This window comes from Vanellus vanellus, assembly GCF_965231255.1.
Source record: "Vanellus vanellus genome assembly, chromosome: 2".
NCBI lineage: Eukaryota > Metazoa > Chordata > Aves > Charadriiformes > Charadriidae > Vanellus > Vanellus vanellus.
In genome coordinates, this window is record NC_138906.1 from 8,002,397 (window position 1) to 8,018,032 (window position 15,636).

The following is a 15,636-nucleotide window of genomic DNA, read 5'->3' on the forward strand; positions in this document are numbered from 1 at the left end:
TTATACAGGAAGAGTTTATATTCATTGTTCTTCAGTTAATTTTCCTCCTTGGTGTTTACCCCCTTCTCACCCCTTACATGATGTTTTCATATATACAGTGTTATCACATCCCTTCTTGGCTTTCCTTTGACTAAGCTAAATGAACAAAGCCTTTTAGTTTCCTTCTTTAATACAAGTTCTATATTCCTGGTTTCATGAGTGGCCCTTTTCTATGCCTATCCCAGTTTGCTCCCTTCTCCAGCACATCAGGTATCTTCTTCCTCTGTGTCTTTGCATCAGTAGAAATTCATCAAACAAACTAAGCAGTAGAATACTACAGTGTAAACGAATGGTAGGAAAAAAAAAAAAGAAAGTTTGAGTCTGTTTCTTAAAACGCCCAGTGTCAGAACTAAACACGCAGTCACAATACACAGAGAAAAGCAAAATAATATTGTCAAAAAACCCTTAAAAAATACTCTAAAAAAGCCCCCCCCCCAAAAAAAAAATCACATCACAAATAAAACCACTGGTCTATAGCATATGAAAACTGCTTTTAGACAAAATGTAGGAGTGTCATTTAACATCTGCCACAGTCAAAATTGGCAAATTCACCAGACTGGTTCACATAAAACAGCAAAATCCATATAAAATTCAGCAGAGGAGGAAAGAATCTAAAACCAAGTTAGATTTATTCAAATAGTATTTGAAAGCTACCTTGAAGATATCCACATCACATTCAAAAACCTCTTAGATGTGGTTCACTCTTAGAAGGATAGGATTATTTAAGCTTTCCAAAGCTCCATCTAGATTCCAAGCTGGATACCTAAAAGTCAAATTCAACTTTGGTCTAACAGAGTTGTGCTTGTATTTGTATTAAACTGCTTTGGCTATGTGTTAATCCTAGCCATTGGAGCAACTCTTCCACAGAAGGATTTTCCCCTAAGCTCCCAGATTTTACTTTTGTCAGTCTTCTCTGCTCATAGACAAGTCACAGTAAAGTCCACCACAACATGCACACAAAGGCAAACTGTCTCAGTATGGAGAGGTACATTTTGTTTCAACATGCAAGAACTGTTACAAAAAACAGTAACATCAGCTCCACTATGTATGTTGGAAATGCTACATTCATCAAGAAATCCATGCAATGCTAGTATAGTTTTAAGTTCTGGAAGTCAAAATATTCAAATCAATAAAGTAATGCAGACAGCTTACGTGCTACCCAAAGAGGAAGCTCCTAACTAAAATCAAGCGACTTGACTTAAAGAAAGGCTCCACAAAGCCCTGTGATCTTCCACCCTCAAGTTATCAAAAAACATTACAAAAAGTCCTGTCTTAAAGGACAGTCACACCTGTTGCAGATGATTAGTAAGCAGAGACATTTCTTATGATTGTTTAGCAACAGCTAGATTGAGCCAATGTATGCAGATATTCCGCTATCATTCTTGTCACATTGGCATTACTTCAGTTTAAACCAAGTCACCTGCATTTAGTACTCAGTCCTGGCCCAAGGCGTTAAGTTTTCCAAGAGCATTGACTTGACCACACCAGCCAAATTTAACAGTTGAGGTTATCAAACCACCAAGACAATAATATTGTTTCATCTATACTGTCCTCCCTGTATACACAGGGCATTGGTGAGGTCTAGCAGGTAGAACATTGCAGCCCACCACCTAGGAAGTTTCTTGAGGAAAGGACTCTATAGGCACCACATTCAATCCTGGTAATGCTCAGCAAAGCAGTCACAGGCAAGTAACAGCATCTTGTAGTCATCTATAAGGCAACACTGATACTGTCACATCTTCTATGTCTATCATTACTCAAGCACACAATGCTGTATAAATCAGGGGGTTCTTGGGAAACTTGGAAGTTGAGATGATATTGTCCAAGGCTTGCGACCTTATATCAAGCAGTTGTTTACTAACTGCGATAGCCCACTATCAAACCAAAGAGTTTCTGGATCAAGGAAGTTCTGCATGTAAGTTACTAGCAGAGTTGACATTGTCCCTTATCTGATGCATACAAAAGTGATAGCAGTAGCAAGAGTGGCTAGTAAAGGTTATTGTCAAACAGTACTTCACATTGGCAACCAGATACTAATGTGTATACACACACGAAGCAGTAATGCCTTTCAAGTGTAAGAGAATAACAGGTTGTCTTAATATTCCTCACAGACAGCTGCTGGCCAATAATGGCTTGGAAGATAACATTTGCAAATCATGCAGGTGCAACATTACCTAGACACAATCAGCCCCAACACTTCCTGAAAAACTGTTTTCAGTTGCTTGCAGCTTCGCCAAAGCAATTACATGGACTCATTGCCATGGTAAGCATTTTTCCATAGTTTTTATTTCTAGGACTGAAACCTGAATGGTTTCACTGTTTCCAAGAACAAATTAGGGAAAATAAATGTTTTGCTCACATTAAAATTTTATGAAGCTTTTCCATCAAGAAGCTCCCGCATCCCCCAAGACCCAACACAGAGTTTTAGCACACGCCCTGCATAACAGGGCTGCATCTTTTGCTGTACTAAAACATCACTTCCCAGATTGGTAAGACTAATATCATGTTAATAATAAAAGAGTCGTATCTTATGTAAGACTAGGATAACAGTTAGGAGTGCTTGCAGATAATGAACACTGGGCTGACAAGATGACCCATGTGCAATACTTGCTCAAGGTAAAGGCGCGTGCGTGGACTGCAGGAACAGCCTCCATCTAAGACAACAAAACTCCCAATAGCTTCTTTTGCACTGCTCAATTAAAGTTTTATACTTTCAATTACCTATCATTTTACACGTAAGTTTCACCTTTCAACTATGAAGATGGAAATTTCTAGGAGACTAACAAAAAAAATATCTATGATGCTACTATATAGCAAACTGGCAGACAAAGGACATGAGGTTGCCTAGGACAGCGGTGCACTTGATCATAATTTCTTGCATAAACTAGTAAAGCTGAACATTTGAATACTTCAGATATGTTATTCTTTAACAACTCTGGAAAGTACATCACAGGAAAGCCCACTGTCCCCTTGACATTTTCTTGCAAAATGACAGAAAATATAAGCTGAGTAAATTCAGTGGAATAAGCAGTTGTCTAGATTCAAACATAAGTGTTCAGTATCACTTCAGATCAGATAGCCAGGGCAAAAAGCACTAAGAATAAGATCTTTTAGAATCTGCTATTGTGCCTCTTGTATTACACCACAAAGTAATGCTAGAGCAGGAAGAGAAAACAATCTGAAACTCTAAGACCATATGAAGTCTAATAACATCAATTACCATCTCTGCTTAGTAAGTTCTTGCTATGTCCACTTACAATTCTAATCTGCTGTGGAAAAAAGTTCATGTAAAACATCCCCCTATCACCATCACCATGTACAGTGATATCGCAAAGCACATCTTGTGGGCAAAATGCCGTTTCTGTACACCAGAGAGCATCAGCTTTAACAAACACACAATGAATGTTTATTAGAAATTAATTACAGTCGCAAAAGAACACTTTACTATCTCCTAACCTGAGCACATGATCCTTTAGTCTTAAGAATTAAGCAAAAATCTAGTATGCACATTAACATGCATTTTATTACAAGCTTCTTTTGACTATTTCTGGCCCCAAAGTGACATTTGTTTTCATACCTTGATTCAGATATTCAGTTGACAGTGGGAGGCAGGCAGACAGGAAGAGCTCCGTAAGAAGCTACTTTTAACAAGAAACAATAAGAAAATCTGCAGAGCAGGGAAGGAATGACCCCAGACACAACAATTAGTTAAGAGGAGATGCAATTACTGCTTGAAAGTCTATTTCAGGAGACAGCCAGAAACGAGCACATGACAGAAGAGATGGATGATACGGGAAGAGCGAGATGAAGGCCAGAGCATTACTAGGAGAGATTCCACACTAATGCAAACTGTTTATCAAATAACTGTCTAAATGCTGCTTTGTGCAACAATCCAGAGAAGTAGAGCATTCAAGAAGAAGCACATTAGTCCCATGACGCTGATGCTACAATTGCTGCATGCACTTTGCAGAATTCTTTTTTCCAGACTAGGAATTGAGCACAGATACAGGAGAACCCTGCAATTAACTTAACTTTGTGCACAGAAGATACTTTGGAAAGACTCCCCAAGTTAGCAGATGCTACAGAAAATAGTTAATTCTACTTTCAGTAGCTACTACTTTATTACCCAAGCTGAGCAAATGGAAGAGATTAGCACAGGTGAGAGACAACATTGGAACAAAAGTAGTTTCCAAAATAAACTATACCAATTAAACCAATATATTGACAGGCATATACTTGCTGCTTATTTGCTACTCTAATCCAATTTCCCCTCTCACAGCACAGGTAGCTGTTGGAACACGACCATTTCTGGAATTCCAGCTTAACAAATTAAAGCCAGTAAGTGTAAATCGTTAACTAAAGCCCTTTTTCATATTAGATCTTCAGAATAATTTCTCCTTGTTCTTCTCCAAGCTCATCGTATCCTCCATAAAATAAAACCCAGAACTACTCTTGACATTGATCAGAAGTAAAACCAACTGTATTGTAGAAACATGACTGCACTAACACTAGAGCTGAACAAGCAAACCCACAATATGCATGAAGACCACTACTTTTTGATCATTTATATACATTCATGAGAGGTTTCTCAGCGTTAATCTATTTCAGGCTACAATGAGAAACTCCACATCCATCAACAGGTAGCTTTCATACGTTTCGAGGAGACGTAGGTAGGTCATTCCCATCCAAGGAATACTGAGCAGGATGAGTTCAGAATATTTTATTCCAGAGCACCCTTCAGTTAAAAAGAGACTCTGGACTTCTTACATGAGAGTTTCTACTTTCCTGCTCTGATTGCTGTGAGGAAAAAGGTCCTTTAGGGAGTCCTAAATAAAAATAAATATCCACTGACCCATGCAGTCCTTCTCCTCTGTCCACATAATCATTCCATCCTACTTCAGCTGTAGTGCAGTTGATGCTGTTTAACAGCATGTCACTAAAACTCACTCTTACATATCCCAAGAGCAGTACTAGTGAGCCAATGCCAGACAGAACTAGTGACCCAACAATAAGAAGTTGCACTTATCCTAGGGAATCCAGCCACAGATAAGCAGCAAAGGTGTTTTAAAGCAAAAAGATGACCAGCACTTCTTTCTGCAACAATAACATCATGTCTAATACCATCCACACTAATAATGGACAAAACAGTTTACATATATTCTTTGTATACAACGCATATAATGAAAAAAATTGCCCTTCAGTTGACAGTACCATTTTATTTAGAAATCACAGCATCAGGCTAGACTCTGCATATTTCATTACAGTCCTACTAAGACTATAAATCTTTTTAGTACCATTTTTTCAATTTAACCATCTTAATTAGAAAACAAATTAAATGAATGCCTTCTGTGCTTTCAAATTCTCATTTGTGTAACCTTTGAGGAGAATGACAAACAAAAATTCATTTCAGCATACTCAATGGCATTCAGTGCACACACTGAACCTCATTTTTCAGCTCTCTTTATTAAACTCTGTTTCAAGAAAACTGCAGCATAATTTGATACACAAGATAGTTAGCAACCGTTGATGGATACGGAAACTGGAAAGCTAGCAAGAGCAAATACTCAAAAGTAGAGGTAGTTGGAAGAGCGGTTTCAAAACAAGTCTCAAATTTCTCATTTAACTCACAGTTTTAGGTATCAGTGGAGAGACTGTCTGACAAAAGATCATCAGTTACAGTGTGGCTACAGCCACTTAATGAAATCTTACTAAGATTTCAAAGAAGTTTCTCAACTTCTGAGCACTTACTACGTGCCATCAAACAAAAAAGTGAACACCATCAGACGTCATTTTACTCCCCCACCCCCAATATTAGCACAAATACAACTACAGCAACTCGTGCAAAAAATTAGGTCATAAAACACGTACTGCAACTAAGCTGCTGCGTTTCCACCTGCATGTCAATTTTCTATGATTCTTCTTCTATAGGCCTCCCCACGTAGAAGCATTCTGGGCAGTAATTTTCAGTCTGATATTCATTCTTAATTTTACTTACATCTCACCTTCTGAATACAGCTGTCTACATCCTATCCACTTGGATTTAAAATTAGGCAAAGAACTAGGTTTTCATTAAGTCTGAAAGGCTAGTAAGGCGACTGCTTACTTTCAAAACTCACATAGTACTTTAAACTAGTCACAGGTTTGCTACTAGGCATTATCTTTTGACAGATCCCTGAATTGCTCTTACCCACTCAGCTTGAGTACCCACAGACAAAGCCTTAGTTTTAAAGCTAAATGAATCAAGAGAAAGCGAAACAGAAGCTTGAAAACCAGAAAAAAATTACCAAATTTTCTGAAGAACTCATGTTATGTGTTATCTTATTGCAGTGTTTTAGAAGACACGTACAGATACCCAACCTAATCAAGTCACTCCAAATAATACTATGTTACACTGTTAAAATCACAAGGGCGTTTCAAAACTGATATTTTATTAACCTAGACATCCTTTTCAGATATCTAAATTTATAAGATGCTTAAAATACCTTTTAAAATGGCTTAACTATTAGTGATTCAGCAGGTTTCAGGATCTCCTATCTAGCAGTAACAAGTTTTATGTAAAAAGAAATACCTAAGTCGGTAACTTTCTAACTCTTCACAAGCATAAAATGAAGGCCTAACTAAAAACAGTTAACCAGTGTGAGGGCAAAAAGAAGCTACAAGTTAGCAACAAATCCTTTGCACCAAATATTCTTATTTAATCATGTTCAAGATTCACAAAGGCACAAGTATTTCATTGTAATTCAAACTCTGACTGGACTCCTAAACAAAAGCTTAAAGAATCCAATTGTTAAGAGTTTCCTTTTCTCACACACAGAAAGCTTAAAATAAAAGGTGTTACCTTTTCAGACCAGTCCCACAACCGTAGACAGCATGCTAGTAACCAAGAAGCTGGCTTATTAGCATATCAGCTTAGATGTTTCTGCTTAGATATTTCTTTTCACAGAATGACTCAGCCTACTATTTTCAAAGTTTTCCTTAAATATTTGTCCTATATCTTACAATAGCAGTTACCAACTACAGAAAAACATATCCCATAAAGTCTTAGCCACTTCTCAACACTGCGCAGAGAGATTAGCTGTGTGTCCGCATTTGCATCCACTAATCTAATCCTTTCTGAAAATGAAAGCTCAAGATACTCAATACGGATCTTTCAGAGGTAAGAGAATGCTTTGTGCAAATTCGAGAAAATACATTCATGCTTCTCCACAGCACAGTTTAGTGCTTGCAAGATAGGAAAACCTGCCAGGAGTTCCTCTATCAAGAACAGCAGATTCTGTTAAAACTGCAGCTCGTAATAGGACAGCGAAGAACTAAGAGAGCAGCCACATAAGGAAAATTTAGTATACAGCTGTCCGCTTTAAACAGATGTATGCATATCCATAAGGAGTAGAAGCTGTAGTTGAAAAAGCTCGCCATCACTGCTCGCACCTCGCTCTCAAAGTCTATATTTGGTATCGCAGACGTATTCGAGAATGAGTGTTTTAAAGGGAGGAGGAGGGGATGCTATGAAGGCTGCCTCCCCCCCGGTGCCAGGGACCCTGCCTGACTGGAACCGCACATTCAAAGCACGCACCGCCCAAGCGGCCGCGGCCCGGGAGGCGCCGGCATGTGCTGCCATCGGCTACGGGGCGGCGAGCGAGTCGGGCTGCAGCCACAGCCACAGCCCGGGCTGCAGCCACCGGGACAAAAGCACCGCCGAGGGATCAGGCGAGGAGGTGGGGGGGAAGGTTGCGACCCGCCCCGCAAGGGCACGGCCAGCGCAGGCGGCGGCACCGCGGCCGCCCCGGGCACGGCGCAACCCCCTCCCCCGGGCGGGCTCCTCGCCGGGGGATACCCCGCTCCCGTCCCTCTGCCCAGAGCGCGCTGCCTGCGTGGGTGTCCACGGACCCGCCCCCTCCCCCCCCCTTCTTTGAATTTTTACCTTCATCTTCGAGCTCTAGTTTCTCCAGCATCCCTTCGGAGGCGGCCGGGAGCTGAGAGGGAGCCGGAGCCGCCGCTGCCGCCGCCGCCGCCTGCGGGAGGGAAGAGAGGAGAAGGAGATGAGCATCCAGGCGCGGACTCACCGGCCCCGCGGCGGCATCAGGAACAGCCCAGCGCGGCGGAGGGGAGTGGCGGCGCTGAGGGGGCGGCTGGCCCGGTTCCCGCCGAGCGCTGAGGGGAGGGAAGGCGGGACGACGCTGAGGCCGGGCGACGGCGGCGGCTGCCCCTCGGCCTCTCCCCCCCCCGCCCCACAGAGGCACGGCTGTGCTGCGCGCTGCCTCTCTCTCTCTCTCTCACACACACTCACTCACTCACACCGCGCACACTGAGGGGGGAGGAACCGGGACTCGCCCTTCCTCCCCCCCCCTTCGCGGCGGCTGCGCCCAGCCCATTAACCCTGCGGCCCCCGGGCTCCCCGCCGCCGTGCCTCCGGGAGGCGCCGCCTCTCCCCCCTCACGGAGGGAGCGGCGGTTGGAGGCCGTTGGGCGCGCGGGGAGGCCGGACGCCCTTTCGCAGGACGGCGCTTCCCGCCACACCTCGCCGCCGCCTCTCGCCTGCCCCCCCCCCCCCCCCCCCAGTGGAGGGATTGGTACGTTCCATTTTGCTGCAGTCGAGCCCGTTGGTCGGCAGCGGGAGGGGAAAGTAACTACCACTTCCACGCGTAAAAGGGAGGGGGAGGAGAGAGAGGTTTACGGCCCCAGGAGCCCTGCCAGGCCAACTGCTTTTCGCAGCCCGTTGTCCAGACTCGGGTGTTCGCCTGGGTGCTTTGGACTAGAGCGGTGCAAGAGGAGGCGGAGGGGAGGAAAGCCCTCCGCTCCCCCCGAGAGACGCGGTTGGTATGGTCCCGCGCGTTCACCTGCAAGGCAGCGGCGGGGAAGCCGACTGTTCCACTGCCCTCCGGGGGGGGGAGGGGGGAGCAGGGAGTTCCCCCTTGTGTGAGAGGGAGCTCCCGCGCTGGGCCGACCCGCTGTCCCGGGGTACCCGCTCTGGGAACAGACGCACTCGTTTCCATTTAAAGCCTTCGAGAAGTTACAAGTCAAGATTAGGCCGAATGTCGGCGTCTTCTGTGTAAGTGGCGCGCCTCGCTCGGCGCCGAGGGCGAACCCTCGGAGCCGTCTCCTGAGGCGGAGGGGGGCGGCCTGGCGGCGGAGCGCCCTCCCCACAGCGGGCTCCAGCTCGGCCAGAAGTTAGGGAGGACTTGGCCCAGGGATTAGTGACTGAAATTCTAGTTTACATTGTGCAGCGGATCAGACTTAAGATGATCCTACTTTTAAAAATCGCTCTTGGAGAACCACAACAGCAAAAAATAACAGACTGCCCCACCATTGCTGCCACTGCAGAGCGGTATCTCAACGCTGTTCGCAGCCGCGCTGGATGTGAGGTGGCTTAATGCCCTGAGCTTGTCCTCGGGCACTTGAGCCCGACAGCCCGAACCACTCGCTCTTGCCAGTGTCTGAAGGACAGAGTTTACGCCGTGGGAGGCTTCTGCTTAGCAAGAATAGGATTTATTGCACCCAGCTTTACAAGTCTGCAGCTGAGCTTGTAAGCCAGGCTACAGCAGAATCAATGGAAATAAGGAAATATTTGAAATATTGAAATGCATTTGTCCTCTAGAGCTATTTAGACAGTGAGATGTGGTAAGCTATAGCTAGGCTTCCTTAACTATAATGAATAGGTCCCCACTGACTGTTCAAGAAGCCCAGCAGGACCAGTTCAGACATGGATGCTGTAGAGGTGGATAAAAAGATTATTTCTTTGGCAACGACAACAGATTTTGTGGGCAGACACACATGTATCGTGCTCCAAAGGAGTCACAGGAGCCATTAGAGAACATTTAAAATCTGTTGGTCCCTAAGGAGAGGTTCAAGCTTCAAAGGTTCAGCAAGCCCTTCAAGGAGGGAAGGTTGAATAGATCTAGGATAGCACAGTAACTAGGAAAGTATGAAAGATAATTAAAATTAAAGCTATGATGAGAGGAGAGCCAAAAATTAGGGGAAAACAGAAAGCTGTCTGTTATTTCTCACATCCAGAGGAGTTTCAAGCCAGGAAGCTAACCGCTGGTGATGGCTTCTTTTTTCCAAGCTGCCTCTTTCTAGGGACACTTTAAAGGATAGAGTAGGAAGTTAGCAATATCGAGTTCTTTACTGTAAAGATCTTTTGGAAAGATAATCCTGAAATACTACATTCTTAGTTATATTTTTAAAAGACTTCTAGGATTTCAATAAATACTCTAACTGACCAGCCACAGAAGACACCAAAGCAGTTCATATTAATTTATAATATTTTTAGTCTACTAATTAAAATGCTTTGGAAGCTTTTAATTATCTCTGGGAGCTATCTTTAAAAGCTCTAAATAATTTACCTTCCATGTCATGTACCTTAATATTGATAAGAGTTTTTAATCTCTTTTGCTAACGAAAAGAAGAGTAAGATGACATCTCTGATTGGAAATAACTGTCATGATTTTGTTTCTTTTTTTTTAAAACAGGTATTTACTCCCCATAAGTAAGTACCAGCCATGAGGAAATACAACTCCGAGGTTGTCAGTAGCTGGAAGTGACACTGAGTCTTCAAAGATATGCATTGCATTTCACCTGCTACAAAACATGGACATATTTATAAGGAGTCAGTTAAGCCTGTTTCATGCAATGAACTACATGGCGCTGTGAACCTCAGAGCTTACTGCAAGATCAGAGTTTTACAGCAGCAGAATCTACATGCAGACCAAGAGTACTATGAGAAACACAAGATAATATAAAGGCAGTAATATAGCATATAACAGGGATTTGTAATGGAAACATTATAGCTATGTTGTAAAACCCATACTGTTCAAAAAAACCCAAAGGAAATTGAGAAGCACAGGCTGAAACTCTATCCCTCATTCTGCCTGGAGCCTCACAATTTGTTTAAACCAATTGTGGAACAAGCTGCTGACCATGGTGTTCATTTTGCTCCTCACTTTGCATTCTAGCTCCTTTTGGCTTGCAGGCAACACAGTGAGTCAGAACAGGAAACTGATGCAGCTGAAAACCAAACGGACCAAAAGAAAAGATTGGGTTTTGTCCAGATCAGTTCCTGATCCAATTCACTGCGCAGTTGTACCAGCTAGCAGTGGCACAAGGAGTGCCAATGGCTGGAGTGGCAGTGGGACCACACCTTCTGGAAACAACCCACTCAAGTCTGCTTAAATCCGTGGAGAAAAGACTGTCTTAATCATTGTGAACTACTACAGCATTAGACAAATTAGCAGATATTTTCAATGGTCTTAGGTATTGCTTCTCTCTACAACCCCGCCTGCCATTTTACAAAAGGATTACTGATTAAAGATAGGGAAAAGATGTGTCTTTTAAAAAGACCTGTAATTCCCACCAAGATGACAGTACACATTGTAACATTTTAATATCTATTGTGACTATTTGTTCTAGTGCCACAGGGGGGGGGTTTCTATTCTATTCTATTCTATTCTATTCTATTCTATTCTATTCTATTCTATTCTATTCTATTCTATTCTATTCTATTCTATAACCAAGTGATTTGTCTAGATTATGGCTTAAATATTTGCTATCAGAGCATGTCAGGTAACCCATTTTAACTGTTTGAGATACCCAATGCAACAAGACAGTATATACTTTGTATACTGAATACTGCTAAGCAAAATAAATTTTATATATAAAAGTTTAGAAGAGAAATATATGCAAAACCAAAACTGCCTGAATACATTTCTGCTTTGCCAGGTTTCAATTCGTTTTTTACAGGGGCGTTGCTTATGTCAAAAAACATGGACCTACAACATAATGCTTATAAAGAAGCTTAATACAGCAGTGCCAGCAATCTTTGTAGAGGCAAAGTAAAACAACTCAAGGTTTATACAACAGCAAAAGTCATAAAAAGGTGGATGTAAACAAAAGAGGTTTTAGGACTCCTGGGAGGGCTAGAACGTACATTTTAATAGGTAACTGCTTACTTTGTCTCTGCCTGTTTTTGTTTGCTTTCTAGGGTAAAGGGAGTTACTAATACTCTGTAGAAGTAAAATTAGTCCTGTAAATTATATATGCACTTATAATGAAAATGTTAAAACATATCTGATAATCTAGGAGTTCTTTTAGTCCTATGTCCTATTTTCATAAGAACACCTAAGTATTTAAGTTGTAGTGATGGTCCAGGGATGCGAACAGCAATTAGCATCTGCAAAATGTTATTTTTGATGTAGTTTCCTGACGTCTTGCCTCCCTGAATTAGCAGGAATGCATCCATTGGGACAGGGACCTATCAGTGGCAGTCATCAGATCAGCTATATCAAAATGCTTTGAATGACACCTACTGTGTAGCTTTTCATGTTTAGCAAGTTACCCTAGGCTGCTGCTTCTGCAGCCGGTGGAGAAACAAACAATTCCAGGACGTCATTCATATGGCCTATTTTAGACAACTACTTAGGATAAAATGATTTGCAGTTGCTGTACTGACTAAGATCTCTGCATCTCCATTTGGTCAGGTTCATTCTGCTTAGCATAGCTATCTGTAAGGGACAGTGTGGGGAGGGAGCCAAGAAACTATAAACTAGTCAGTGTAACTTTGATTCCAAGATGGATAAGAGAATAAATATACCCATTTTAGGTAGTTAGAGAAAATAATCAGTAACAGCCAACGTGTATAAGCAATGCCAAGCCAATCTCAATCACTTTAATAACAGGCTAGAAGTCTTGTGGTGAGCAGATGCAGCAGGAGTTAACAGGACTTTTGACACTATCTTGCATGACACTCACGCAAGCAAGCCAGATAGTCTAGATGAAATGACTGCTAAAGGTCACAACAATATTCACAAGGAAGGCAGTAAGATTTCTCTATCTAACTGGAAGGGTTTTAGAGAGGGTTCCACAGAAGCCTGTATTCTATCCAATATCATTCAGTATTTTCACTGATGACTTGATGAAGGAATAATGAATAACCTGATTGCATTTTCAAATGACTCAATGCTCAGAGACGCTGCTTTTTTAGGGATAGCCTTAGAACTTAAAATAATCTTGAGAATTGCTGTAATGCTTTGAAAAACAGGATGCACTTTGATATGGGTAAGTAGTGCATGTTACGCAATAATCAAATGCAAAAATAAAATGGGAAAGGATTGGCTTGCAACAGTCATGCAAGGAAAAGACCTGAGAATGAAACCATGTATCTGACAACAATGTCAGATTCTTGGAAAAAAATCCCACTGTCTACAAATGTGTTATAGCTAAGACACGGAGAATCTGTTCTACACATTCCCTGGTTAGGTGCCAGCTGGGATACTGCATTCAGTTTTGGGCATTGAACTCAAGAATGAACCAAGAGAGTCCAAAGAAAAGCAACAACAATGATCCAGGAGTTCAGAAAACATAACCTGTAAAGAAGGACTTGAAAACCCAGCTTCTTAGTCTAGGGAAAAAAAAAAAAAAGAACACTGAAGGAAAATATTGTAACAGTCTCCAAATATAATGTGTTTTTGCAAGAAGGAAAGTGATAAACTATATCTTCTGGATCCACTGGTTATGGGATAAGAAGTTATCTACTTAGCCTTTAGCAAGGAAGTCTTAGGCTGGACTTAGGGAGAACTTTCTGAATGTAACAACAGTGATGCACCAGAACACTTCGCTGCAAAATACTGTAAAATCTCTGTCACAGGAAGTTTTTAGCAACAGGTTTAAAAAAAATATTTATTGGGAATTATTTACATACAGTTTATTGTGCTGTGGTGGAAAATGAATTTTTAATGTCCTTTCCAGACTTTCTTTTGTTTCTATTTTGTTTCCAATCTTTAGAAAAATATATTTAGTTTTAGTATGGTAATTCAATGAAAAGTCTTTATATGTATGTTTTGTACAAAAGCCAGTTGACTAACACTCTGATACAAATGTAAATTTGCTTTGGCCCCCCTCCCCTCAAACAGCCTTAATTCTAAATTAGAAAAATTCTAAAGCAAATATTGTTTTGAGTAATAATAAAGATTACGTATTAGTCTTTGATGACTGGGTAGGAATAGAAGGAACAACCTAAAAAAAGAAATGCTGCTGCAAATCATAAGTCTGTGTGGAACAGACTTATTCAAGCATTGCAACAAGAACGTTACCTGTGCTTTATTTAGAAATAGGCATTTCCAGGTAAATTCAAGGCTGCCTTTCTCAGAGCTTTTCCTGACTTTTCTACTCCTCCTTTCCTTCTGATGAATGAATAGTGGTATGCCAGGGGTGCCACCTGCACAGCTCCTAGTTCAGCAGTAAAACTGAATGCCCTTCCAAGTACTTCAGGAGAAAAAAAAAAGCTGCTTACCTTATAAAACCTAATGGATTGAAGAGCAACAAGAAGGAATTCCCATCTAAATGCAAATCAAGGCAAACCCATTTTGAATGCAAGAGTAAACTACAAATGGTAATTTTCCCACCATTTGCTAGTGCTCCTTACTACAATTACAGTTCTATCCAACTCAAGTAGTTAACAGCTCTTCTCCTGATGAGCTGTCAGTGAACAACTTAGAATTTTTCCAAATGTATGTCACAGTTATGCTTGTTCTCTTGCAATCTGTTTGTGCAAAATTAATTTAAAACACTTAACTGCTTATTTTTGGTTTAATTTAGTCTGGTTCATGAAGTGGAAAAGGAAGTTATTGGAAAAAAAGGTTTCATGTGCTGGTTAAACTGTAAATTAAACTCGTACTTGTTTTCTGCTAGAGTGTGATAACTGATACCTGTGGTTTACAACAGCTGAGAACACTAGAATCAGTGTGGCTGAAATTCGGATCCCATCTAGGATCCCTTCTGTATTTAAAAATGCTAACTGCATGGTGGAAAGGTTGACTGCGGGGTGGCAGTCCATGAGTCTGTTAGGTGGTTAGAGACCACGGGCAGTCCCAGTGAAGAGCTCCGGGCCCTGGTTCTGATACAAAGCCCTCCTTACCTTGAAATGCTCGGAGTGACCAGAGCAGCTCTGCAGGAATTGTAGTTTCTACCATTTATTCTAAGGAACCCCTGTTCCTGTTCCAGCACCGAACAAACTAGTAAGGAAAGGGAGATCTCATACAAAATACTGGATTCGAGTATTTTCTTCCTGTACCTGGAAGGAATGCAATAAAATTTGCTCTAGTCTTAAAAGGCTTTAAAAATATTAAATGCTATAATCATGTCAGTGTGTAACGTATAAACGAAGGTGGTGACAACTCGGAGATTATAACTTGTTTAGAATACAGTAACCAAATTCCATAACAAAACCCGGCACTAAAAATGCACTCTGTATCAGCACTGTATGTTCTCCACTGGATCCTTACTGGTGCCAGTTCGGTGCTCTGTCCCTAATCTGCAAAGCCCTCAGTGAATTAGAGGCACAACTATCCTGCAGCAGGTATGAAGGTGATGGAGCAAGTGTGTATATCCTATATGTATTTCTGATACTGTATGGTGAGGTTGAAGATGGCTCTGATGATTTAATTTTAAAACAGCTTGAACAGAGTTTGCCATCGGATAAGAACTGTACCCTGAGAGGGTTTTTTTTCTTCATCCCAATATCATCAGAATATGACGTGCTCAGTGGTACCAAGCAGGAGTCTTTTGACGTGGAATTCAGAACAACTACATATTGCTTTTACATTTT

The 15,636-nt window shown here is 41.7% G+C and overlaps 1 protein-coding gene across 4 annotated transcripts in view; it reads right to left on the reverse strand.

The window, feature by feature from the left end:
• PRKAG2 (protein kinase AMP-activated non-catalytic subunit gamma 2) overlaps window positions 1–15,636 on the reverse strand; it is a 232,676-nt gene that overhangs the window by 46,743 nt on the left and 170,297 nt on the right. For 3 of the 4 annotated variants that reach the window (XM_082479602.1, XM_082479601.1, XM_082479603.1), the window contains one exon: window positions 7,961–8,051. The exons of the other annotated variant lie outside the window; for it this stretch is intronic. In XM_082479602.1, coding sequence (XP_082335728.1) covers window positions 7,961–8,051 — 91 coding nt within the window. The remainder of the gene's footprint in view (window positions 1–7,960; window positions 8,052–15,636) is intronic. 4 annotated transcript variants of the gene reach the window in all.